Here is a 25,896-nt window from a genome sequence, read left to right as displayed (position 1 = left end):
TTATGAGAAAAAGGGTTGAGAAGAAGTAAAAAGTTGAGGTGATTAGGTTAATGTAATGTTCTGTTTGTTCAAGTACATTCCACTAATTTGAGAATTGGCTTATTGGTGTACTGAAGATCATGTAATGTTGCTCAAACGACTGAAAGTATTTGGGGGTCATTTCTTTCTTTGATAAATATATTTTTTCTATCTCATTAAGAGGATAACAAAGAGGATAAGAGATTTTGTTTAAAATTTACAGAGAAATAAAATTTGGTCATATGTGAGTTTTTATTTAATCTTCCCTGCCCAGAAGGACCCAACACTCATCATGTTTCCAATTAGATGGTTATCTGATCCTTTGAAAAGTAAAGTCTGTCCATTCCCTCTGTTGAAGCAAGTAAGTGCCAGTCCCCTTGACGCACTCAAGTTTCACAAGCCTTGGGATTTTGAGTCTACTTTTTACTGTAGGTTTCATAATTGATACTGAGAACCTTTTCCCATATCACACACATGAATATAATGAAGGTGCTAGAGTAACTTTTGTAGAGACAGCAGAAGAGTACCCTGAGACTAATTATGCGGTGTTAAGTTTTTTGTTGTGATACTGCATCCAAAAGAAATTTGGGTTTAGAAAATGTGTTTGTGAAAATTTTTCCTTTTGTTTTTCATTTTTCTGTTTCCTGACTACTAAATAAAGCATAGAAATCAAACTTGTGTTTTGTTACTTGACAGGAAATACCACATGATGTGGTCTTTACTTGTACATTGGGTGTCATACCAGTAGTACACTTAATCTTTCAACAAGCTTGAACTTATTCCCAGTTTGTATTCCTGTTTGATATTTAAGTAGTAAATTGAGCTGTGTTGAAAATATTTTATGTGTATCTGAAATCCAGCTAGAAAAGTGGGAATAAATGTTACTGTAGGTTGCACATGTAAAATAAACCTAGTAGTATCCAAAAAATGTGTCACTCTAAACCCAACAAGTTTTAATTAGTGAAAGTACTCCCAAATGCCAGTGTTCTCAGTGAGAATATTCTAGGGAATATGCAGGCTTTGCTGGGAAAAGTCAGTGTTCTATTCAAAAATACATGTGTAGACACCATGGAAGAGTAGAGAAATGGAAATCCTAAAAGGTGACATAGATCATCAAAATGATAAATGAGGTGTTGCATTTCTTAGTAAAAATTGAGACATTCTTCCCTACTTTGTTCTATTAGCAGCAGAGAGATTTCTAAAAAGCTTTTAAAATTTAAATGTTTATGTCAAAGGAAAAGGTTCTGGTTGAGGGTAACAGCATAGTATTTTTCACAACCATCCAATCCAATTGTTCCTAAACCTAGAGTAAATTAGTGATAGTAAGAAACATCCCAGTGTGGTGGAAAGAATTTGAATGCTGTCTGGTTTTTCGTTTGTTTTCATTTTTTGCTTTGGACAAACTATTCAAACTTTGAGACTGCTTTCTCACTGTGCAATGGGCTTTAATTTTTTCTTTGTAGAATTTTGTAATGGATTAAATAAGATAACATTTGTAAATTACCAAGTATGGTGATTGTCAGGTAACTATGTTTAATTGTCACTACTGTTACCACTATGATTATTAAATCATTTAGAGCAACTGTTCTATGGAGTTACGCTCCTTCACTCAGTGGTGATACAGTTCACCTCTCTCTCGCAGGAGTGGATAGGGTGTGGAAGTGGGGTGTGTGTGTGTGTGCATTAATGATAGAACTTTGATTATTAAAATTAGAGAAATGAAAATAAACTTTTGGGGGATGTTTTGATGCAGACAGCTTTACTAAACCGCCTGGAACGAATTTTCGAAGCATGTTTTCCTTCTGTGTTTGTCCCTGATACTGAAGAGGAAGTTACTTCCCTGCAGCACTTGCTGGAAACAAGCACCTTCCCATTAAAAACAAGAGAGGCCTTAGCTGAAAATGGGTAAGTAGTAGGCAGTTTTTAGATAGCATGTATATCTGTTAGTTTCAACTGTTCTAACTTATCATAAAACATTAAAGTTCTAAAACTATTGTGACGTTATTGTGTTAAAGTTCAAAAAATCATCTTGTGCTTAAAGACATGATTTTTAAAACTCTGCTTCTCCATTTTGAGCTTTTCAAAAAAATATTTCTAAATCAATATTCCAAACACTTTTCAAAAAAATATTTCTAAATCAATATTCCAAACAATTATATATATATAATCTTTTGACTTCCTAGTGTGATAGATGAGAATTTAGATCTTATACCTGCTATTCTTGTCCCTTTATCTTCCCAATATTCTTATAGTTTCGGGTTATGTTGTTATTTGGTGTTTTCATTATCTTAATCATATAATGTTCACTGTTAAGCCACTATTTCCTTTATAGTACAATTTTTTCCTGGTCTTAATGATTACCTCTCTTTTTTCATTTACTGAGTCTTTTCCTACCCTCCCAAAACCTGTTAATCTGATAGATGACCTCCATTTTCCTGTTCCAATCTGGAATGGATTCAGTCGAGGCCTCTTAAACACATACTGACTTGGGACCTCTCTTTCCTTAGATTATATTTTGGTGGAGCACATCCTCTAATAGCCTCCTGAGGAAAAATGGCACATGGGAGATAAAATTTTATTTTATTCTACCCCCATTTAAATTTATAATTTGGGGTCTTTTGTTGCTCACGTTCCAAAATTTCACAATGAAGTATGTTGATATAAGTGTCTTTATTCACCGGACTGAGCCCTAGGTAGGACCTTTTCTCGAGACCCTTTCAAACTGGAGTTCTTCAGTATTGGGCAATTCTCTTGTACTGACAGTGACATTCCCTCCATTGTCTCTGTTCTCTTTCTGGAACTCGTATTAATTATTGGATGTTAGAAGATCTATATTGATTTTCTAATTTTAATTTCAAAGTTATTGTTATTCCTGGACGCTTCCCTTGCATTTCATTACTCTCTGCCTATAGAGGCAGTGTCTTTCTCTGCCTCTCCTTCGTCCCTCTTGGTGACTGATACTTCTGATGCAAAGTTTTATCTCTTCATTTCATTGACTGTGGATTTTTTCCCTTCTTGATTTTTGTTTTGAGTAGAGACAGAAGAGATTTATGTTTTGGCCATCTTAAACTGTTTAGATGTTTGTTGTTTTTAATGTGCTAGCTGTACAGATAGTTTACACTCTTACACCGAGAAATCTCTTTGCAACAGATTTAAAGGAAATAACACAACTCTAAAATACACTATAAAGTACAGGAAGATATTCTTGCCTTACCAACAAAAGGAGCAGAACAGTACAAATAACTTATATAAAACTACAATTGGGGTGTACTCTTAACTACTTCTTACTTTGTGTGTCTGATTCTAATTGACTTTTGCTCAAATAAATGCTTAAAATTTTTTTTCAAAAACTGTAGGATTGTGACTGAATAAATAATAGTGCATCAGTCTAATAGAACATTACACAGCCATTGAAAAAGATATGTATGTAGATGAGGACATGCTTAAAATCTGAAAAAAATACAAGATTATACATATGCAGTACTTGGAACTGTGTGGATCAAGACTCAAGAAGAAAACACAAATATTACGTGGCTATAGTAAGACAGTAGAATGCTGAGTGGTTTTTTACTCCTTTTAAATATTTTTGTTTTACAGTAAAAAATAACATGGACTAAATTTTTGCTTGATTACTAGTATATTATTTCAAGTGAGGTTAACTTAACCTTTTTGATAACTAATATTGGCTGTTGATTTCATTGAGATTGTAGTTGTATACTCATGTTAGACACACAAGATTAATTGGAATGTTTAATATTTCACAGTCACATTAAAAGTAGAATTTGTGGTGAAAGCTATTGGTAACCTATTGTTGGTGGCTTTCAGGGAACTGCTGGATGTGTGGACCGAGCTACAGGATATCCACGATGCACATGGCTTGAGATACCAGTGGGGCGGCTCCCATAGTAACAAGAAGCTTTTGTGCTCCTTGGGAATAGATACCCGAAACATTGTGAGTTTGTTAGTACCTTGGAAAATCCTTTGATCAACTATGGGTGTTTTTAAATTGTTACACCTTTGTTCAAGCTATGATAGGCTAGTTCTTCAGAAAAATTAATATTAGTTGGTTTAAATGTTCATATGTATAGAATATACCAACTTTTAAAACAAATCTAAATTTTTTCTCCAGTTGACATCTCTTATTTTTAGAAAAAGTTGTCAGTCGTTTTCCTTAACTATAAAATGAACTTGGACTGGGAGATCAAAAATATAACCTCATATGAGCAATTTAATAATTTCTTCAGTTTATCATTCATAATGCATGTAATAAAGCATTCAGGCATATTTTGGAAGCTCTTTCATTGTATGACAGATATTCTCTATATGTTCTTTCTCTCATACATGTATAGCTCTTCACGGGCAATAAGAAGCAGCCTGTTATAGTGCCCATGTATGCAGCAGGATTGGTAAGTACAAAAATGTTTCTGTGTATTGTTGCTGCATTTATTCTATAAAATCATCTTGTGTAGCATGACATGGAAAGTGTATTTTAAGGGACATCTAAGGGAACATTAAGGAAATAAATAGACTATCCTTTCTGATCTCACAAATCCCTTCAAGTCTTGATCTGAGGACATTACTCTATTACATTAATTACAGACAGTTTTGTTTTAGATTGAAAATTAGTTTTATCCTAGCAATATTAGTGCTCATACCTCTTTGTATAATGTTCCTTTGGAGGTCAGTCTCTCCTTTTCTCTTTTCTTCTTCTAAATTTGCTGTTATAAAGAAAAAAAAAGTATCTGAAGACTTAAATATAATTTGTTTTAGTGCATTTATAATCACTTTCGGATACGCAATATTGAGGCTATAGACGTATATAAAAACTTGGAAATACCAAATTATAGTAATTGAAAATGAGCTAGGACCCACAATTGGTCCTTAGTTTTTCTATTAATGTTTTAAATTGTTGGATTTTGTTTTTACAGATATGCCAGGTAGTCCAGGATAACTGAGGAATTTTCATTCTGTACCTTATCAAGACTCAGTCACGTTTTAAAGTTTGATGTGTTTGTGCTTTTTGTTGTGTTTTTTGAGTTATTAGTGAATAAAAATGTCCTATCTAGTAAACTAAAAATATTTTAAAATTCTTTCACCAATAACTTGAAATTAAGAAATAAGTATGACATTTAAGAAAGAAAGAAAATAGTAACTAAGGAACCCTTGGATGGGATTTAAGTTCTACAACCCTTTATGTGCATGTGAAAATGAATTTGCTGTGGAACTTGTGTGTTTTATTAAATCTACAAACTTTTTCCATGAATAAGCTCTAATTATTGAATTACAACATTTTGCTTTGTTTTTGTTTTTTAGTTGGGTTTGTTTTGTGGAATTGGACAAAAACTTTTTCGTGCTTGAGTTTTTTTTATCAGTTTCAGCTCCTAGATAAATGATTATCTTGTATTTTCAAAACACCTTGCTTATCCCTACACTCTTTTCTGTTGTGGGTAAATACAGTCCAGAACATTTCTTTAATTTTTTGGTCATTGTATTTCTTTTTTTTCTCAGGGAGTAGCATTCTAGAGTTTGCTGGTCTTATTTTCACATTCTAAATAGAAAGTATGAATTTAAAATGTAGGAGCTTTTACCTACATTTCACCACATTTAGGGTAATAACCTACTTAATGCTTATGTGTGGGCTCAGCACATTAGCCAGTTCTTTAAGTTTTATGAGGAGTTAGAGCCTAATACTTACTTAGGTTTTACTTTCCTATCTTAATTACAATCTTTATTAGTAATAATTTTACCATTTCTAGGTTTTAATAAGAAAAGAAGACATTCAGGATGGGTGTAGAAACCAAGAAGAAAAAAACCAGCATTTTGTGTCAACACTTTACCAAACTCTAATAATAATGTGTAATAAAATCAAGCTTTTACACATTTTAAAATAATGCTCAATAAGCTCTTGAATATTAGTAATGTATCTCATTCTCCATCTTTGTAATGCCTGTCGTTTGGAAACTTACTCTTTTTCATATCTGGTTTCAAGTTTTAATTATACGCACATTTTTCCCATGGTGCTTTACACTGTATGATGTTCAGTAACTTTTGATCTCTTCCAGAGGAATAGTACCTAAAATGATTATTTAAGTCACTGGTTCTCCAGCTTTAACACACATCAAAATTACTTGAAAGACTTGTTAATACCAACACAGAATGCTGAGCACAACCCCAGATTTTCTTATTTAATAGGTCTGGGGTGGGGCTTGAGAATTTGCACATCTGTCAGGTCCCAGGAGGTGGAAAAACTACTGGTTGGGGACCACTTTGAGAACCACTGGTTTAAGTGAAAGCTCACATTAGAACAGTTGGCTAAGACTAGTAATTTTTGCCAAATGCATTGTCTTTTTACATAAGGGCACACTGGAAAACCTGTGTAATGTATATAGTATTGAGTTAGACCATGAATTTATTTTTGTTTTTGATGCTGCGAAATTAAAGCCTTTCACATGAACCATTGTTAAGAATTGAATCTGTAAATTGCTTTAGTTGGTGTGTTCCCTTTTTTGGGGGAGGGGAGGATTCTCCTGAAAACTTGTTTTTAGAAATACAGAGATTCTAATCTTACTGATTTTGGAGCTTTGATTTCTGCTCCCCACCCTCCACACACACACACGCACACACACACACACACAGTAAATAGAGACTGTTGTTTGGTCTGGTTGATAAATATTCAAGAGTTTATCGAGTATTATTTTTAAATGTGTAAAAGCTTGACTTTTTTTCAGGCCATTAGCCTGGATTATTACCCATTGTTATTAGACTTTGGTAGAATGTTGATCCAAAATGCTGGGGGGTTTTCTTTTTGGTTTCTGCACCCATCCTGAATGTCTTCCTTTCTTACTCATAAAGTATGTTAAATTTATAACACACTTAGTGGAACATGTAAATTGTTTTCCCCTCTGAATTAGCTATGTCTCTGTTTTGCTAGTCCAAGAAACTAATTATCAAGGCTCCTATCCTTTAGTGGAGGAGATAAGATCAAACACTAAATTCACATTAAAGCATGCAGGTGTCATCACATTCTATGGTGTGTTTTAGAATTAGCTCTCACTTTTCCAAGCACCGCCATGGTGTAATGTTCAGAAAGTATGTCCTTTCCTACAGTTTCAGTGTCTGAAACATAAAAGTGTTGGATTCCATTGTGCTTGCCTCTTTCCTACCCTTGCCATCCCAAGTTATGCGTACACTTTTGTGTGACAGTGATAACTAGGCACTTTAAGACAAATCTGATTTAAAATACAAGGCCTTGCTTCAAAATTTATGTTCCAAAGGTATTATTGTGAAACATTTCCCAATGTTTATAGTACTATAAGACTTCCTCTAAACAAAATTTAAGAATAGCTTTCTTGACTTTAGCATTTTCCAAATGACCTGTTGTTTTGCTTTCTACTAGGTTAACTTCCTTGTGAAATTTATGGGTTGATTCCCCCCTCACCTCAATTAACTTGCCTTTTTCAGGGTATGTTGGAACCCACCAAGGAACCATTGAAACCATTATCTGCTGCAGAAAAAATTGCTTCCATTGGTCAGACAACCACCATGTCACCAGAAATGAACACGTGTACATCTGACCAATCCCAGGTAAAAATATCTGTATGTGTATAGATATTTTATGTATGTGTCTACACATACAGCCACAGTGTTGTTTCCCTTCATATATAAATAGTTTTTAAAATATAAAATTTGATTTCATGATGGGCATGATTTTGACTATTTATTAACACCCCTCAGAATACAATGAACAAATTATCTGTAATTTCCAAAAATAGAAAGGCACAATTTGAGAACTGGCTGAAAATGGGTAAGTCTGTTAAACCACTCTAGGCCTTAGTGTCTTCACCTATAAAATGGTGACTTTGAGGCAAGCATGTTTAAAAATCCCTTGCAGCTTGAACATTGTGTGAACATAATTACTGGCATGCAAATCTGGTAAGTGCTGGATTTTCAAAAAAAAAGAAAAACACTACATTTATACCAGCTCTTCACGTATGTTATTGTGTGTTGTGAAGCCTGCAAAATTTTATAAAGGAAAAAAATTTAGGTGTGCTTATTACATCAAAACCTGTTAATTTGAGAGTCTGAATAAAATTGTCACTTAAGTTGCAAATGATGTGGCCTATAACAGAACATTCTATGGATTAGGAAAAAAGAAAGCTGTCTTACCTTTTTTATCCTTTACCTCCTTGACATACTTAAGCACAAGTGTTATTTCAGTCTAATGTAGTTAATGTCAGAGCCTTCCCTCTGTCTTTTATCGGGGCGTGGGGAAATAGCTGTTTTGGTTTGCTTACCTTTCCCAAATCGAATTAGAAACTGACTCAATGCTGGTTAAACATTGTTCTTAGAAGATTAGTATTTTTAAATGAACATTACCATTTCTAAAACACATTCTTGCTATGTTTGTCATTTTTTAACCTTACATATCATCTCTATATTTAACACAAAAATGTGTATTTGGATAGCTTTTCCCAAAATGTGTTCCATTGTACACTAATGCCCAGAGATACTCCCTTAAAGAAAGGTTCCAGGGTAAAGTAAATCTGGGGAATACTTCATTCATATCATACCCTACAACCACCCTTGGAGATTTACAACACACACGCACGTGTGCACGCATGCACACACACACGCAAAGGACTCTGAAGAATCCTGCATCGAATTACCCTATTTAGTTTAAATTCATTTCTCAGATTTACTTGGCCACAGGACCCTTTTCCGCAGGGACAAGGGGAGAAGTCATAACACCTGTAGAAGTAGTGTTTTGAAGAACATACTGTAGAAAATAATGATGTAAAGCAAGGTCCTGTGTTTTCAGGTGTGTTTCAGGAAACATCTAACACCACAGTATACCACTGCGGTTTATACTTGGGCTTAGCTTGAACATCCCTCTGAAGACAGTTTACTACTGGCACTGAATTAATGGGCAAGGGGGAGTGATGTGTAAAATGCCTGGCCTTATTGATGGTTGGGCAACAGACAGGGTGACTTGGGCAAAATGTCTCCATAGGTAGACGGTCTCCTTAGTTATTTTCCTTTCATTGCCCTTATATTGCCCTTTTGCTGTCAGCTGCCCTTCCAGGCCTGCCCTGTCTATGCAGATTGCAAAATTACTTCTCCCATAGCACATTCCCACTTCTGCCTCAGTCAACATTTTTTTAATCCTGTAGTGCTAGGTATTGGGAAAGTAATTTGAGTAATTGCCTAATATGTTTAATAAAAATGAAGCTGTTCTTATTTGAGGACACTTGTTGCTTGTTTTGCTTGCCTCTTTCTTTACTCATCCACCCAACCATATCCACGTGTTACAGCCCCATAAACTATTGCTTATTCTATCAGCTGTCACCTGCCATTTTTGCCCCTAGCTGATTTGATCAGTCTTATTTCACTCTAGTCATACGTCAGACTTGACCTCTTTCTTATATAATTTAATTATAAATGACTAAAACTAATCTAGATGAGCTAATAAAAAACATGTGTTAATTTAGTGGAAAATTTAACAGAAATTAACTTGTTTTAATTTAGTGGAGGTTAATCACAGCTCCATGATATGTGCTCAGCTGCTGCCATCTCTGTACATACACATACACCCCTACTTACATGTAATCAAAGGACTATTGTATCCCTGTTTATAGGCAAGTATAGAAATTTTCAGCAACATTTAAGCATATCTGGCTTTTTTGCTAGAAGGTGAAACTCGGTCTCTTGCTACTTACATAAAGGTTTTTTTTTAATTAAACACATCCTTTCATTCCGTTCATTGCACACATTTCTTCATTTAAAATGCACACAAATATTGAATTAACAAGTTTATTCTGTACTTTTTTAATAGAAGTTTGTGATCCCCATTAGTTATAGTTTTTAGGCTTTTTTGGTAACCGATGAAAATATTTCAGTAGAAGTTGTTCAAACTTATTTCTCAATTGACTTGAGCCTGTGTCCGTCTTCATTCTAACACACACACACTCAGCTGAAGATTTCAGTTTGCATATCAGAATTTTGTGCTAGGATACCAGACCTTCATCACTAAATTGTATGATGTTCACTTGGCTCCTACTTATCATTCAGGTTAAAAATATTATAAAAATATCTAAAATACATTGTAAGATTCTCTTCATATAAAATGATACTGCTTAGCCACTATTCTTTAGCATGCAATGTATGTATTATTTTTACTTTACTTTTTGGCCACACAGTAATACTGTTAGGCCTTCCTGCTAGTCATACCTTTCAGATGAAACAGCCATAGCCTTTAGTGTTAGAAGTTGAGCAAAATGTGTCAGTAAAGATCTGTTCAATACCTGATTTTTTTCCTTGTTTTAAAATGCATATCAAGCCTTCAAGCCTTTTATGTTTTTGTCTTTGGCAAAACTGAACAGTGACTTTCAAACTTAGCATAGTTGTGTAATTCTCATTGTAACTGCATGCTTTTTTTATTTTTATTAAGGTATCATTGATATACACTCTTACGAAGGTTTCACATGAAAAACATTGTTGTGGTTACTACATTCACCCATATTATCAGGTCCCACCCACGCCCCATTCAAGTCACTGTCCATCAGTGTAGTAAGATGCCGCAGATGACTGCATGCTTTTTGATGTGTCTGTTCTGTCTCAATTTTTGTTCCCATTGAGTTTTTTTTGTTCTTTTTTTTTTCAAATTAGTTTGTACTTATCTTGTAGCCATTGCATCTCATTTAGGAATTAATAACTTGCTAACAAGTGTTAATGGTGTTTTTTCTAAGCTACTTCCACCTGGAAAGACAATTACAGGTGAAAAGCAATGATTCTTCTGTTGTTTAGTTTAAGGGTTTTTTTTTTCTTTTTATCTTAATCCACTGAATTTCGAGGTCACATCATTCAGTGGTGCCATTACTGATACCCGTCTTACTAAGGTCAATGCTTTCACCACACTTGATTTACTGCTTAGTAGACTAAACTCTCTGGCTAGCAGTTATCCAACTAGTTAACCACTAGCAAGCTTCTCTCTTAGACTACTTGATGTGGCCATTTCAATTGTGAATCAGAATTCTAGAGTTAGAAGAAAGAAAAATTATTTAACTCTGTGTTCTCTTTTTACAATAAGGAAAGGCTAAATAATATACCCAAAATCATACATCAGTGGTTTGGCTAGGACTAGAACCCAAATCTCCTGTCCCTAGTCTCCATTTTTTTTTTCTTTTTGTTCTTTTTATTATGACCTTGTTTCCTTAGAGTTTTTGTCTCTGCAGTAATCATTCATACTACATTGCTTCAAATTGATTTAAAATGCTTCATTCCTATGCACTCTCTCTGAGTAGTCTTACTTGTTATTGCCATTAGTAATTGGTAAGGTATCCTGTTTGTCATGTGTTTCATTTCCACTAAATATTGATTCCTGCTTTAGCACCTCATTATTATAAAAAAAATACTGGCTTTGTCTTTGAAATACCATACACCCAAATGAGAAGCTAAAATTCCAGCAAATCACTGAAACACTTCTAAGCATCCAGCTACTTAACATTATTTAGATAAAACACATTAATGAAAGAGCTTTGTTCCATTTTTTTTTTTACTTTTTATTGAAGGGTAGTTGACACACAGTATTACATTAGTTTCAGGTGTACAACACAGTGATTCAACATTTATATACATGATAATTCTAGGTACCAGCTATCACCATACCAAGTTGTTACAATATTTTGACTATATTCCTTATGCTATACATTACATCCCGGTTACTTATTTATTTTACAATTGGAAGTGCGTGTATATATATATATTTTTTGTGTGTGTGAGGGCATCTCTCATATTTATTGATCAAATGGTTGTTGACAACAATAAAATTCTCTATAGGGGGGTCAATGGTCAATGCACAATCATTAATCCACCCCAAGCCTAATTTTCGTCAGTCTCCAATCTTTTGAGAGCTTTGCTCCATTTATCCAGAAATTTTGTTACTGCATAAACCAGGGTTTTTGTCCATCTGTTAAATGTTGAATAGAACTAAAGGTGTCACTGATCTACAAGTAGAATAATGTAAGTTAAATCTGTTGCGATGCCTAGAGTTTTTTGTTTCTGAGACCAGCTAAAGAAGATCTTTTCTAAATGTTATCAGTTTTGCAGGTAGGTTATAAGCTAAATTTTCACCGTTTTTATTATTTTTTTAATTGTGTTTGAAATACAGATACAGGAAGTTGCAAAGATAGTACAGAAAAGGTACCTTGTACCCTTCACCAGTTTTCTCCATTATTACATCTTAATTATAGTATAATATCAAATCCAGGAATATGGCATTTGTACAATATATATTTATAGTTCTTTGTCATTTTATCATGGGATTAGACTTTCAGAAATCACCAATTCATGCTTCTTTCCCACAGGGAACAATGTCTTTATCTACACAGAAAATATGAGTATAAACTTTTTAATAGTAACTACCTTACAGTAAAGTATAGTGGTAAACAATACAAAAAAAAAAAAACAATAGCATGTTAGTGTTAAGAATCTAATAAAACTCAGGTTATGTCAGTGTTGCCAACACCACCCCCAAAATAAAAGAAGAAAACCAAAAAAACATTTTTTTTTCCAACAAGATACTCTTAGAACAATGCTCATTTAAAAAATGTTTTGTACTACCTCCCATCTTAAATGTACTGTGTGTGCATCTTATCTTTATGTGCTTGGCACTTAACAAAATTTTAAACCCTAGACTATTCAAATGAATGCTAAATATACTTTCCAGTACATTATTTTCAAAGTTAAATTCTGATACTAGTTATAGGAAATTTCTAAATTAGCGAACATTAAAAAAATTTTTTAATTTTTAAAAAATGTGCACATTTACTGGCCCGTGATTTCCTTTGTGATTTGGAAAATTGTAAAGAACCAGAGACCTTGAACTTTGAACCTTCTCGTTTTATGTATAAGGAGACAAACTAAATTAACTATACATGGTCAGCTCCTCGGTTAGTAGGTACCCGGTCTTAAGTAACCCAAATCTCCTCACTTTCAGTATAGTACCTTCTGTATTGTATTATATTAGTAAGAAATTTTAAGTGGCTAGTCATATGAAATAAAGTAAATCACCCTTTAATGAAAATAGTGATGTTTTTAATATTTTTACTGTAATCAAGCCAATAGTTTAAATCATGATTTGTGAGTAGATTGAAATCTTCACATAGAATCAGTCCATAAATATCTGTTTGAAAATGTAAAGATAATTCCATTTCTCAGATAAAAATTTTTTGATGCAACAAGCTGTACTGTTTGTAAATTTTGCAATTTCAGTTTGTGTTAATATTTGCAGGTAACCTTCTGAAATTGTAAATTATCCCAATTTTTTCTTTAGGTATTTTACTGCCTAATGATCTTGTAATAGTTTTTTGTTGTTGCCTTTTTTTTTTTTTTAAGGATTCTTTACGTTGCTACAACCTGTACTGATTAATTTTGATGTTTTGGTTTTCAACTCTAGGAGTCTCTACCACCCGTCCAGTTTGACTGGAGTAGCAGTGGCCTTACTAACCCTTTAGATGGTACGTCTCTCCGTAGAGCCTCTAGCACCAGAGCTAGAGTTAAGAAAGCTACAAAATTCAGACAAACTTCTCTCTGCTGATTTCCTTTTTTTGTTTGAACATAACTTCTTATTCTTATCTTTGGAAATTCAGGCTTTCTTTCTGAATAGTAATTGCTCAAGAAACCAGCCATTACTATTATTAACAGTATACTGTCCAAATATAGGTAGTAGTAGCTAGGTAAAATTTTAGTTTCTTTACCTTAAGTCAAAAACAAGCTTCTTTGTTTTTTACTATAGATAGTTTAAATAATATCTTAGATAGTATCAATTTACTTGAAATTTGTTTCTGTAGTTGTAATTTATGGAATTTTCTTGGATGCAAAGTCTTGTGGCTAGAGGCTGCTAAATTTTAAGCACAAAGCACAATTATTTAACCAAAACAATGTGCAAGTACATCCATATTTATTGACTTAAAGTAGTTTTCAGATTTAATAATATTTTATAGAGCACTTATATACACATGGAAATGATCCTTTTCTAAAACTTATCTCAAAATACTAGTAGGTAGTTCCAGAAATAATTGGTTTTGCTCATGGCTTTAAGAGAAAATCTTCAAAAAGGAATAATTTATTCTAGTAATATGGGGTCTGAAAAATAAATAACATGAAATGCTAGTTTTTCAGTGTGTTGACATCCCAAGTTTTATTGGACCCTAAGGTACAATTACTCTTAACTCTTTATGTTTCATAAGTTGCTTGAGCCATTGTCTAAAACACCTGTCATTCTATCAGCTTTTCCTTTAAGTGGGGGGGTCCTAGAATGTCTGAAAAGCATCCATTTGAATAGCAGTGCTGAAGGAAAGCCTGGATGCACCTTTTGCTGTTGTCTGGTGTCTTATTCAGTCAAATCATCGTGCTTTTTATTAACAAACAACTTCTTTAAAAATGTATACTATTTCTGATTACTGTTTCAGAGTTAAAGGGGAACAGTACAGCTTGAGGTTGCACGTCAGGGTAGGGCAGTTACGACATTCTTTATTCTATCATGTTAAACTAAGTTGAATGTGCGAGTGCGTGTCTGGAATTGACAACTTTGTCACTTATAAAAAAGTTAATTAGAAAACATTACTAACATGAAAGATTGATTTGGGCATGTGTATTGGTTTAACATTGGGTTGAGACTAAAGTATTGTTTCCCTTTAACGGATACACTTTCCCCTTGGTCTTTCTGGTATGGTTTCAAGTCTTGATTGAAAGAACTGAATGCCTAACTAAAACCTTACTAAGTGTTCAATTATTTACTTTGTACATGAGAAAATATACATTGAGTTAAATTGTTACTTTAGAAATGTCCTTAGTAATGAGAAACTAATACTGTACATTGTTTTAATGTTGATTTTAAAATGTGTAATGACTACTAATTATAACCTGCATGTTCAAGTGTGTGTCTTACCCCTTTTTACACATAACCCATCCTCCCTTGGCTTCCCTTCTGTGTGGCTGCCCACCAACACGGTCACTGAATTTCAAGCCAGTGGAGGTTCCACTCTTCTGAACCTTGATTTCTTTGGGCCCGTGGATGACAGTAGCTCTAGCAGCAGCACAATCCCAGGTCAGCAGAGTGTTAACCACATTTCTGGTTTACTAAAAGCATGGTCACATCACCTGACTTTCCTATAAACAAGGAACAAGTAAATTGTATTCTCTGTGTCTGATACTTCTCTTTCATCTATCTGTTGTTATTTTCCAGTGTCTGACTATAATAAATGACATGCGAAATGCATTTTAAGGAAAGTTTTTTCAGAGTATAATACTCAGAACTGACAGTAGTTCTTAGGAATAAAATAGCCCTAATGTCCTTAGACAGGTTAAAGGCAGGGTTTTTTTTCCCCCTATAAGTGGAAAATGTGGTATTTTACATGCTTATTTTTGAAAGCATATTCCATAAAGCCATTTGAAAAAAATACATGTTTAGAGATACAAGAATATTTTAGCATGCAAAGATGACTTCACACTGTAGTGCCTGTGGTAATAGAAACTTTACAGATTCTAGGATTGAATTAGTTGTTTATTAGTGCTGCTAAATGTATAATTAGTTTCTAAAATGTTGGAGTCTACCATTTAGTTATATAGTTCCACATAGAACTATTACTGTTTTTATGTAGCTTTTAAATAGAAAGTATACTGTTTTCCATGCGAGGGAAAAAATGTTACAAAAGTTAATAGTAGAAAATAATTGCTATGAGATATTAAAAGCTAGAAATTAAAACTTATTGGAGTGCCTGTTAATTTAATGTTCAGCCCTGCGAAAGTTCAGTTCATTAACCAAAGGACGAATGTACTTTGTCATTTTCTAACTGAATAAAAGATTAAAATATAATGGCATTTTTATGTTTACATTTTATTTAATATGATTTTGAAGAGTCCCTGTCATCCCAACTTGTGATCTGGTAATCATGCCCATTGATCACCAGACAGTTGTTGGGGTGCAATATAGATGCTAATACCCAGAATGCATAGCAAGGATCCCTCTTTGTTCCCACTAAGCAGCCAGTTAGACAGCCAGCCTGGTTCCTGAGAAATTCTGGGTTTTGTTCTGTTCTGTTATATAACCTTGCCATCCACTTCCCAGCAGTTTAGGAGCCATGGTGGGAAATGGGGTTGGCCAAAAGAATCAGCTCAGGTTAAGCCTGGGGTCCAGGATGCTCTTCTCCAAAATCTGGTTATGGAAATCTGATCCTGCTTTAAGGAAGTTCCAAGACCATTTGATAGAATGTCTGGATTCCTCAATTTAAGCCCCTGGTTATCATTTTCATTATTTTCAAGATTTTGCAAGCATACAAAAAACCAATCTGTTCTGATTTTGACTTCAAAATGGTATTTTACTATTCACTTAAATTATTTCTAAATATATTTAAGCTGTTGAATGACCTGACTGAGCCTAAGTCATTGTTTTTAATATTTAATGGGGAAAAAAAACAAAAAACCAAACTTTTGAATCAGTTTCCTTATTACTGTATTCCCAAAATGAATTATCAAGCTCCCATTTTTAATTTGCTCTTAGCTTTGTTTTGTCTCGAACTAGTACTATGATTCAAGTGAAGTCACTGTTTTTGGATGCCTAAAACCTGGTTTAAATTTAATTTTTGGTTACATTTCACACTTGGTTAAAAAATCATCCATAGGAACAGAAATAATCTGACCATATAAAGAAGTACAGAAATGACCTGATAACCAGGCTCAGTATACACAGCTTTGAGAAGATCAAGTGGTCTCAGAAGCTTAGAGCTGTAATGGAAGTGAAATTAGCATGTTCAAATACAGTCCTCATTACTTTGGAATCTTTTAAATATTTTTGTTCTGTATTTTCATTAATTTGCTCTAGCTGCTATATAAACTTAATGACTATAAATTTACATTGGCTTCTGTTTATTGCTATTGGGTTTTGTTAAAACTTACTATCAAGCTACAGGTATCAACACCTTAGTGTTGTATTCCATTTCCCCAGTTGCTTGCACTTTTTCTCACTTGTTTCTGGGAAAGTCATTTTGTCTTAACTTGCAGTAATTTAATTATTTTGTGTGTGAGACTTAGGAGGTTGGCATAGAACTTGGTTGGCTAGCTTTAGTTATGTAACTAAACTATGCCTTAGTAAGAGTCTATAAAACACAAACTCTTCTATTAAAAAGATTACTCTCCAGTTATTAGTGTAGAGGAAGTAGTTAATCTTGTTTTTGAAAAACATAAAACATTGTACATTTTGTGTGTGTGATGGTGTGATGGGCTGAGGGTGGGAGGGGATAGGGAGGTGATTCCTTTTTTTTTTTAATCTCCCACTTTATGACAGCCAAGTAGCCAGTCTTTTACAAACCCAACCAAGTTTTTACTAGCACTTTCGTGTTGCCAGTCAGAATGCCAGTGTTTATTCTGCATTATGCATTAGACATAAACTTAAATTTTGTGGTTACTTGGAATCTAACCTTTCACAGTGGAGGAAGAAGGTATTTTGGGTTCATTTCGTCCCTATACAGGCATCTGCAATTTTTTATATTTTAATTGAAACCCATATGCTTAAAGAAATACAAAGAAAAGACCTTTAAAATATATTTTGAAATTGTATCTTAATGAAATACTAAGAACTTGGGAGAGTCAACAAACATTTTCTATAGCCTTCCTCCCTTGTTGGACATGATAACTGTGGAAACTGCTTCTGCTTGTTTGATTTCTGTAGACATCTGAGATCTGTGTTTACATCTGCTAGTCATCTGCAAAGTTGGTTAATAGAAGGCAGTTCTTGATTTTTGTCTTAACCTTGAAATATCCTAAAAGGAAATTTTTGGTATCAATATTTGCATTTACAGTATAATTTTTAGGGCTGATTTTAGGGCTTTTTTAGAAATAAGTAGAAATTGATGAAGTGATAAGACATTTCTTCCTTAGAATCTGCCTTTCTGTTTTACCCTGAAACTACTGAACTTTATCTCAATTTCCTGGTACCAAAGAAATAGAGGATTATTATTTTTTATCTGATTATTATCCAAAGTTTAGCTTGAGTTGAAAATATTTAATTGTTCTTTTCAGTGTTTTTATAGCCATTGTTGCCATTCCCTTGACTATAATTTATATTATATCTATAGTCAATAATTTATAGTTATAGATTTAATAATTTATGTTAAATCTATAGTCAAAGGAAATATAAAAATATGTATGAATATTTTTGTGAAGTTAGACAGAGGAAGATTTTTATACTCTTACAATGTATCTAACCCTCAAACTCCGCATCATTTTGAATTCCTCTAACAAGATATTTGAGCAGTTAGCTACTAGGTTTAGATATGAGACTATAGAAATTTAATTAACAATTTTCATTTTGTCCAGAAGTAGTGGTTTAATGCAATATTTTACCCTTCCCACTTCTTACCTGAAGAAAGAACAATGTGGTATATAATTTATCTTTAGTAATAATTTGATGCTTTAAGTAATATTTCATATCCTCAAATGGTCAGAGTATATTTAAATAACCAGATCATCTACCATATTTGAGATTTTGTATTAACTTCTCAATCTTTTGGTGTGGAAGCAAATAATGAAGAAAAAATGGTCACTGAAGTGGGAGAGAGGAATTTTCAAAAAATGAGGTTAATCAATCACTCAATTTAAAAATTGAGGTGTCATTTAACAAATCTTGTGCTATTTATAAAACATTCATAACTTTCATATCACTAAACCAAAACTGAGGGAGTTTTCTATAGCTGATGCAAATTTTAGCAGTATTTGCATTGTATCTACTACATAAACGTTAAATTAATTAAGGCTATATTTATATCACAGTGAAATTCTAAAAATATTTTCCTACTTTATAAAAACTTGAAAAGTAGAATTTATAATTTAAAAAATAAATGCAGTAGTTTTTAAAGATGTGCTGTGCTTGCAGAAGACTCAGATGTTTACAGAATAATTGCCTTTTGCATCTTGGATTGTGGCTAATTGAGTAACCAATTGCAGCTTGCCATCACTGACTATCATTTTGTACTATAAGGTGTGGATCCAGAGTTGTATGAGTTAACAACTTCTAAGCTGGAAATCTCCACCTCAAGCCTCAAGGTGACTGATGCATTTGCGAGACTCATGTCCACAGTAGAGAAGACAAGCACATCTACCAGGTAAACAGCCAGTATTGCACCCTAGTTTTGAATTCTGTATTATACAAAACAGCCCAAATGGGAAAGCAAATACATTGGCCATATTTTAACATATTGTATTAAAATTCACTTTATATTTGTAAAAACCAATAGATGCCTAATTCCAGGAAACAGTATCAAATTATGTTTAATTATGAAACTTCAATAGAGCAGAACTATTTCATAAGATACTGAAAAGGACTGACATGTGGTTTTCTTTTACCCACCCTCCAAACTCAATGGAGAAGAATTCTGATTAAGTATTGAGATCATAAAGTCCTTGTAGAAACATTGTTCCTGTCCTTTAATAACCACTGAGATGATCCTCTTTGGGAACCCAGTTTCACAGAGTCACTGAGGCTAATCTTCACTTTCTGGCAAAGAGTAAAGGACAGACACTATTTTATTTTCTGAATTTTACTAATGTGCAACACCTCTGATTTAGATACGAAGCCGTGCTTTACCAAGCCTACCAACCCTTTTCTGTAGAAAGCATCCATGTTAAAAAGTTTGAAATAATAAATGCTTACCTGTCTTAGAACTTCAGCTTGAAATTGCCACATTGCCTTTTAAACTGTATTGTGTGCTTAAATACCCATTCAATAGGTATTTATTATTATTAAAGCTATTAACATTTGTGATTATGAAAACCCATGATTTGTTTATAATCATGGATGCCCTTACCGTCCTGGAATTGCTCTGCTGTATGCACATTCTCATTTGTCCAGTTTCTCCATTGTTCTCACTGCCCCATTTCTTCGTAGTAACACTACCTACTATTATTAAAGCCTCCTAGTAAGTGAACTTACTTGTAAATGAAGCCTTTGTGGGGTTTTTTGCTTGATTTTTCTAATTTTTTCTTTTTCCAAATCATATTTTCAAATTGAAATTCTTCCACAAATTTATCGTCCATTTTTTCTGTGTATGTTAACCAAAAGCTAATGCACATTTAACTTCAAAAAAACAGATGCTTTAATGTGTAGGCTTTCCCCTGCTATTTTTAGGACAGTCTTTTCTAAGGAGGATCATACTGTTTCCTTACTTTTTTTTTTCACAGTCTCACTGAACAAACCATAGTAGAGTTTTGAAAAGGCCCAGTGATGAGAATTCATTTTTTGTGCCATTAGGAGGAGCTCTAAACCACATTGTTAACTTGCTTGCTCTCCCGACTTCTTAACTCATCCTGTAAGCATTCCATGAACACTAGGGAACTTCTACAACTCCTTTCACTCTAAGAAATTATTTTTATTTTTATTCTGTGCTATTATGAATAAACTAAAACCATAGTATGTATCCTAGGGTCAGTGTTAGTAGCTGCATTGAATTAATCTCTATTACCTGTCCAGCTTCATACTTAAAACACAACAAATTGAAGAGAAAACAAGTTACCAAGTTTGTATTTTTGAAAATGCTTAGTAGTGCATATATTCACAAGTCTTACAATTAGAGGGTAATACTGTAAAATGTCCCCATGAGTGATTCTCAGTTGTACAGAGAAAAAAGAAAGGTGGATGGCATATATAAATTCAAAGTCTTTGTTGTTTTTAGGTTTTGTTTCATTTTTCTTTTTGTTTTTGAATAAATTATACTACAGAAAGTAAAGCTCAGAAAAATCTCCTTGGCTATTGACAAAATATAGAAGATAGAGTGAAAAAGCACTGAGGGACAGTAGAGTAAGAAAAAGTTAAGAAACAATGGTCGGGTAGAGGGATTTGCCATGGCAACCAGCAGCACCCAGTACACTTCTATAAGGGCCTTTGCATATGTTAGTACGGTGCTCTTCTTTCCATACACAGGTTGTGGAAGTGACTGCTCACTTTTTAGAGAAATGTTAAGTTCTTAGCTTTAAAATAGTTCCATCTTTTTGCTTACCTTTTCTAAAACAGAGAAAAATTACTTCTTAATCAGTGAATAGGCAGCTAGTTAGTAGCCATAGACCTCTAACTGAAGTTTAAAGAAGCCAAACAACTAATTACCAAAAGGGTATGTCTTTTTCTCTTTTCTTGACCTTTTGAGATGTAATTCACATACCATAAAATTCACCCTTCTCAAGTGTACAGTTCAGTGGTTTTTAGTATATTCACAGGGCTGTGCAACCATCACTACTATTTAATTCCAGACAGTTTTATTTTTATCACCCCAAAAAGAAACTCCATGCCCATTAATAGTTACTCCCTATCTGCCTCTTTTCCCAGCCCTGGCAACCACTAATCTGCCTTCTGTTTCTGAGGATTTACCCATTCTGGTTATTTCATATAAATGGAATCATGTATGTGACCTTTTATGTCTGGCTTCTTTCACTTAGCATAAAGTTTTCAAGTTCAACTATGTTGTTACTGAACATTCATTACTGTTCATTCCTTTGGCTCCATAATATTCCATAGTATAAACATATCATATTTTGCTTGCCTGTTACTCAATTGATAGATATTTGGGTTATTTTCACTTTTTGGCTATTATGAATAATGCCACTGTGAACATTCATATATAAGTTCTTGTGTAAACAAATGTTTTCAATTTTCTTGGGAGTTAAACTGCTGAGTCATATGATAACTCTATGTTCAACTTTTTGAGAAACTGCCAAACTATTTTCCAAAGTAGTGGCACCATTTTACATTCTCACCGAGTCTTGTTATTGTCTGACTTTCTGGTTATAGCCATCACAGAAATCACTGCCTACTTCAAGGTCAGGAAGATTTACACCTAGATTTTCTTCTAAGAATTTTATAGCTTCAATCTTACATTTAGGGCTTTGATCCATTTTGAGTTAATTTTTTAAATGGTATGAGGTAGGGGTCCTGCTTCATTCTTTTGCATGGGAGTGTCCATAACTTTTTTTAAAAAACTATTCTTTCCCCATTGAATGGCCTTGGCAGCCTTGTTGAAAATCAATTTACCATAAAGACATGAGTTTATTTCTGTACTCTCAATTGTATTCTATTGACAAAAAGGATAAATCTTAGCTAGAGAGATTATACATCAAAATTAGGTCACTGCCTTTGGCTTTGAAAAAAAATCATGATAAAACTTTTTGTTTTCAAATTCTCCTCAAGCATTTTCTTCTTTCTTAAGTTCTGAGAAAACTAGATCACATCAAAGCAGTGACTACAGATAAAAGTACAAGCCATACATATATATATAAACTATATACAATTTTTATTTTTAAATACAATTCCATATTGCCTCCAAGTAGTGCCTCTGAAATATAAACTCTAGAATAATCTTTACCAACCATTCCTTGTGTGAAAGTTTCTTCCTTGCTCTCCTTTCCCAAATCCCAGCTGCACTTCACAAATGAGGAAGTCTGTTAGTGCAATTTTATCTGTAACTGTTTTTAATAACTTTTTATCAATATAGAAGCAGTCAGCTGTATCATAGAAAGAAAATTCAGGCAAAAATTAAAAACTAAAATATCCGCATTCTTACCACTCAGATCAGTAAGCTCATTAATGTGTATTCTTTCATATCTTTTTTGTGCAAACACATGTGTTGTTTTAGCCAAAAATGAGATTTTTATAGTCCATATTGAATTGAACCTACTCTTGCAGTCAGTGATCTCCATCTGTCAATTTCAGTAATTTTTCATTTCATCTAATACCCAGGCTACATTCACATTTCCCCTAGACTGACATTCTGGTTTGGACAAAGACTATTGTACCTGGCTGTTATGGCTTTTAAGTCTCCTTTGCTTATCTAATCCCACCCTTCTGTTTTTTTGTTTTCCAGTTAAAAAAGATCAGTCCAGTTGTCCTGCAGAACATCCCAGCCTCTGGACTTGTCTATTTGCTTCCTTCAAATAGTATTTAATACAGTTCTCTATTCCTTTATTTCCTGTAAACTGGAAATTATATCCACAAGTTTGATATGTTCATGAAAAACATTTTGGCTAGACTACATTATAGGTGTTGTTGGCGATACTAAGATTGACCATTGATGAAAGACTGACCTTTTCCATGATACACTTCCAGTTTTCCACTTTGAGACTAAAAAAATGATGATTTTACTTTAGAATGATGCTGCTGTCCCAATTCCATATCAAATATCCATCTAATTGCCACCATTTCAATGCAATTAAAAATGTAGATTTCAGTCAGAAAACTTTGGAATTGCTATTCTGTTTTCTGATAAACCCTTGAAGTGAGTTCAGTGTTGATTGATCTGCTGATGGTTTCAGGGTCCCTGAAACTGGCTTCCTATTGGAGAACTTTGGTCCTAAAAATCTTATTTTTGATTTTCCAGTCATTCTGTAAAATCTTCTGATTTCAGCCTAAATTCAAAGTGGTAACAAAAGGAAAGTCTAGTTATAAAATAAAGACCTGCATCTATCTTTCCATTCTTGCTCCATCTCCTGACTTCCTGCTTCCCATCTCAAAGACAGAATATTTAGGTGGAAGAAATAACTTGGGTCACACCTAATAGAGTACCAACTATCCTTTACAATGAAAAAGAACTGGGCTTTTTTAGAGTCAACAATTTCTTTTTTTTTTGGAATCAATTTTAAGTGAACTTTGGCCTAACCTTAATATCAGTATGATTACAACTATTCTTTTGATATATTTAACATCCTAGGAAAAATAAAGGTTGGGTTAGAAACCTCAGATGTGACTCAGTTGGTATTTTTGCAGCTTACCTGCTGGGAAGACCTGGTCACCAGGAGTTCTTCCTGTCTCTTAGGTGCCAACTGCTCACTTTTAACACTGGGGGCTAGTGTAGTAAAATGTACTTCATCTACAGGACCCATAGGATATCGAGATTTGCTCTCTGCCCAAGTCCTTCCTGCCTGTGTGCACTCTCAGTACCAGCAGCCAGCCTAGCGCTGCTGCTTTGGGACCTCCTGTCTGTGTCCCAGTGGGGCCAAGGCTAAGTGGTTTTGAGCTGAGGCCTTTCTCTCCTGGAATTCCCCACTGGGGAAGAAGAAAGCCTAAGGTTAAAATGACTTGCAAGGTCTTGTGCCAGACATACTTTGTTTTATGTTGAGGTAAGTGGTAGTTTCACAGGGGGTCTGGGGAAATCCAGTTGGGCGGAGTGCTGTTAGGGCTTTGGGCATTGTATTTCTACTCAGTAACATTTTAGAAGTATGCCTGGGTAGATGCATTAGTCTTAGGTGAAGCTGCGAGCTGTGCATAGGTACATGTGAGTATGTGTATGTGCCTGGCTGTAAGGAATGTACATAAGTAGGGCATACATCTTTGTAGGATTTGGCACCTGGCACAGGAGGCACACAATAAAAAGGTACTACGAGGTCCAGAAACTGGATGAGGAAAAGGTAAACACCCCACAGATTGCTGTCTACCTCAAGAGTGGATTTTCTCCCATTTGACCTAGAGCAAAATCACACTAACACACTACTCTTTTTCATTTGTCAATAGGAAACCGAAAAGGGAAGAGCACCTGAGTGAAGAAGCCATCAAGGTGATCGCTAGTCTTCCTGACTTAACATTCATGCATGCCAAGGTGTTGATGTTCCCAGCCACGTTAACACCATCCACAAGCTCCCAGGAGAATGCTGATGGATAACTGCTGGGAACTGGACAGTTTCGTTGCTTTTCCTTCCCTCTGTCCCTTCCCTACCATCAAAAGCATACCTGCTTTAATTTTAAAAAATATCAAGTTCAGCTGATTTGTTGGTAAGCCGCACTAGAAAGGTATATACATAGTAATGTATATTTATTTACATACTGAAGTCCTAAATTTATATTAGAAAAAAAATGTAAATAATTGGGGTGAACATTTTTGAAGATTTATTCTTTTTTTGTGTTGCTGGGGTGTATACATTTATGTCTTTGTGAAATACACTGGTGGTGTCCTTCTTACAAAACTTTTGAGATAAAAAAAGAAAATTAAAAACTCAAGTTTCCACTGTCTGTGAAATCCCCTTCAGTCTTTTCAGATTGCATTCAGTGTCCTGTTAATTTTTCATATCATATGTCAAATTACTTTGCTAAATAAGCTCTTTTAATTTCTTTTTTTTTTTTTTTTTTTAATTGTATGTGTGGTGGGTTTGTTTCAGATCTGGCTTTTGTTAACATTTTTGCACTTTTTTAATCTTTTCAGTCTGGCATACTGCTGTCTGACCTTTTACAAGGTACTTCATCAATTGCTCTTCTGTTTATAGGGTATAGATCATTGTCAGAACTTGATTGGAGGGGGTTTGAAGAGATTGTGTCTATTTTAAATCAGTTTGCTTCAGAGAAGGACCAAAATTGTATGAATGTCTTACAATGAAATTTACTTGTTACTTGTTTTTTTTGTTGTTCTATCATACCACTATTTTTTGAGGATTTTGCACAGTGTAAAATGACATAATCATAGATTGCTATGGTTTAGGATGTATATACAGTAAAAACTATGGGTTTTAAATGTTTGGGGAAATTCCTATGGAAAAAAGAGAGACATGTAGAAGAACCTCTAACAAGGTTAATGTGCATGCCCAGGTCTTTTGAGATTTCAGTGTGTAAATTTCCTTTTAGGTTACACAAAAATAAAATAATTTAAAAGAAACTTAGTCTAGCTTCTTTGTAACTTTGGTATCTGAGGGAAAAATGTAATGAGTTGGGATGTGAAGTTTTATTCCATTTTACCATATTCAATCCAGAGGAAATCATTTTGTAGGGTTTCCACTTTGTTGAAACCAGAAGGAATTAGGATCTGGCCCCTAAGAACTGAATCAGTACTTTCAGTAGCCGAGCTGTTTTCATGTAGA

The 25,896-nt window shown here is 34.0% G+C and overlaps 1 protein-coding gene across 8 annotated transcripts in view; it reads left to right on the top strand.

Annotated features, from left to right (window-relative positions):
• AFTPH (aftiphilin) overlaps positions 1 to 25,694 on the top strand; it is a 63,060-nt gene extending 37,366 nt beyond the window's left edge. For 4 of the 8 annotated variants that reach the window (XM_036890338.2, XM_036890339.2, XM_036890340.2 and 1 more), the window contains 8 exons: positions 1,772 to 1,923; positions 3,844 to 3,970; positions 4,368 to 4,424; positions 7,480 to 7,602; positions 13,472 to 13,532; positions 15,044 to 15,124; positions 19,052 to 19,175; positions 24,563 to 25,694. In XM_036890338.2, coding sequence (XP_036746233.2) covers positions 1,772 to 1,923; positions 3,844 to 3,970; positions 4,368 to 4,424; positions 7,480 to 7,602; positions 13,472 to 13,532; positions 15,044 to 15,124; positions 19,052 to 19,175; positions 24,563 to 24,710 — 873 coding nt within the window. In that variant the 3' untranslated portion in view covers positions 24,711 to 25,694. The remainder of the gene's footprint in view (positions 1 to 1,771; positions 1,924 to 3,843; positions 3,971 to 4,367; positions 4,425 to 7,479; positions 7,603 to 13,471; positions 13,533 to 15,043; positions 15,125 to 19,051; positions 19,176 to 24,562) is intronic. The other 4 variants (XR_005025827.2, XR_005025826.2, XM_036890342.2 and 1 more) reach the window with 4 other exon arrangements.
• The last annotated feature ends 202 nt before the right edge of the window (positions 25,695 to 25,896 follow it).

Source organism: Manis pentadactyla, chromosome 2, assembly GCF_030020395.1.
Source record: "Manis pentadactyla isolate mManPen7 chromosome 2, mManPen7.hap1, whole genome shotgun sequence".
Classification (NCBI taxonomy): Eukaryota; Metazoa; Chordata; class Mammalia; order Pholidota; family Manidae; genus Manis; species Manis pentadactyla.
Note: the sequence above shows the minus strand (reverse complement) of the source record. Positions and strands in the feature narration are given on the sequence as shown.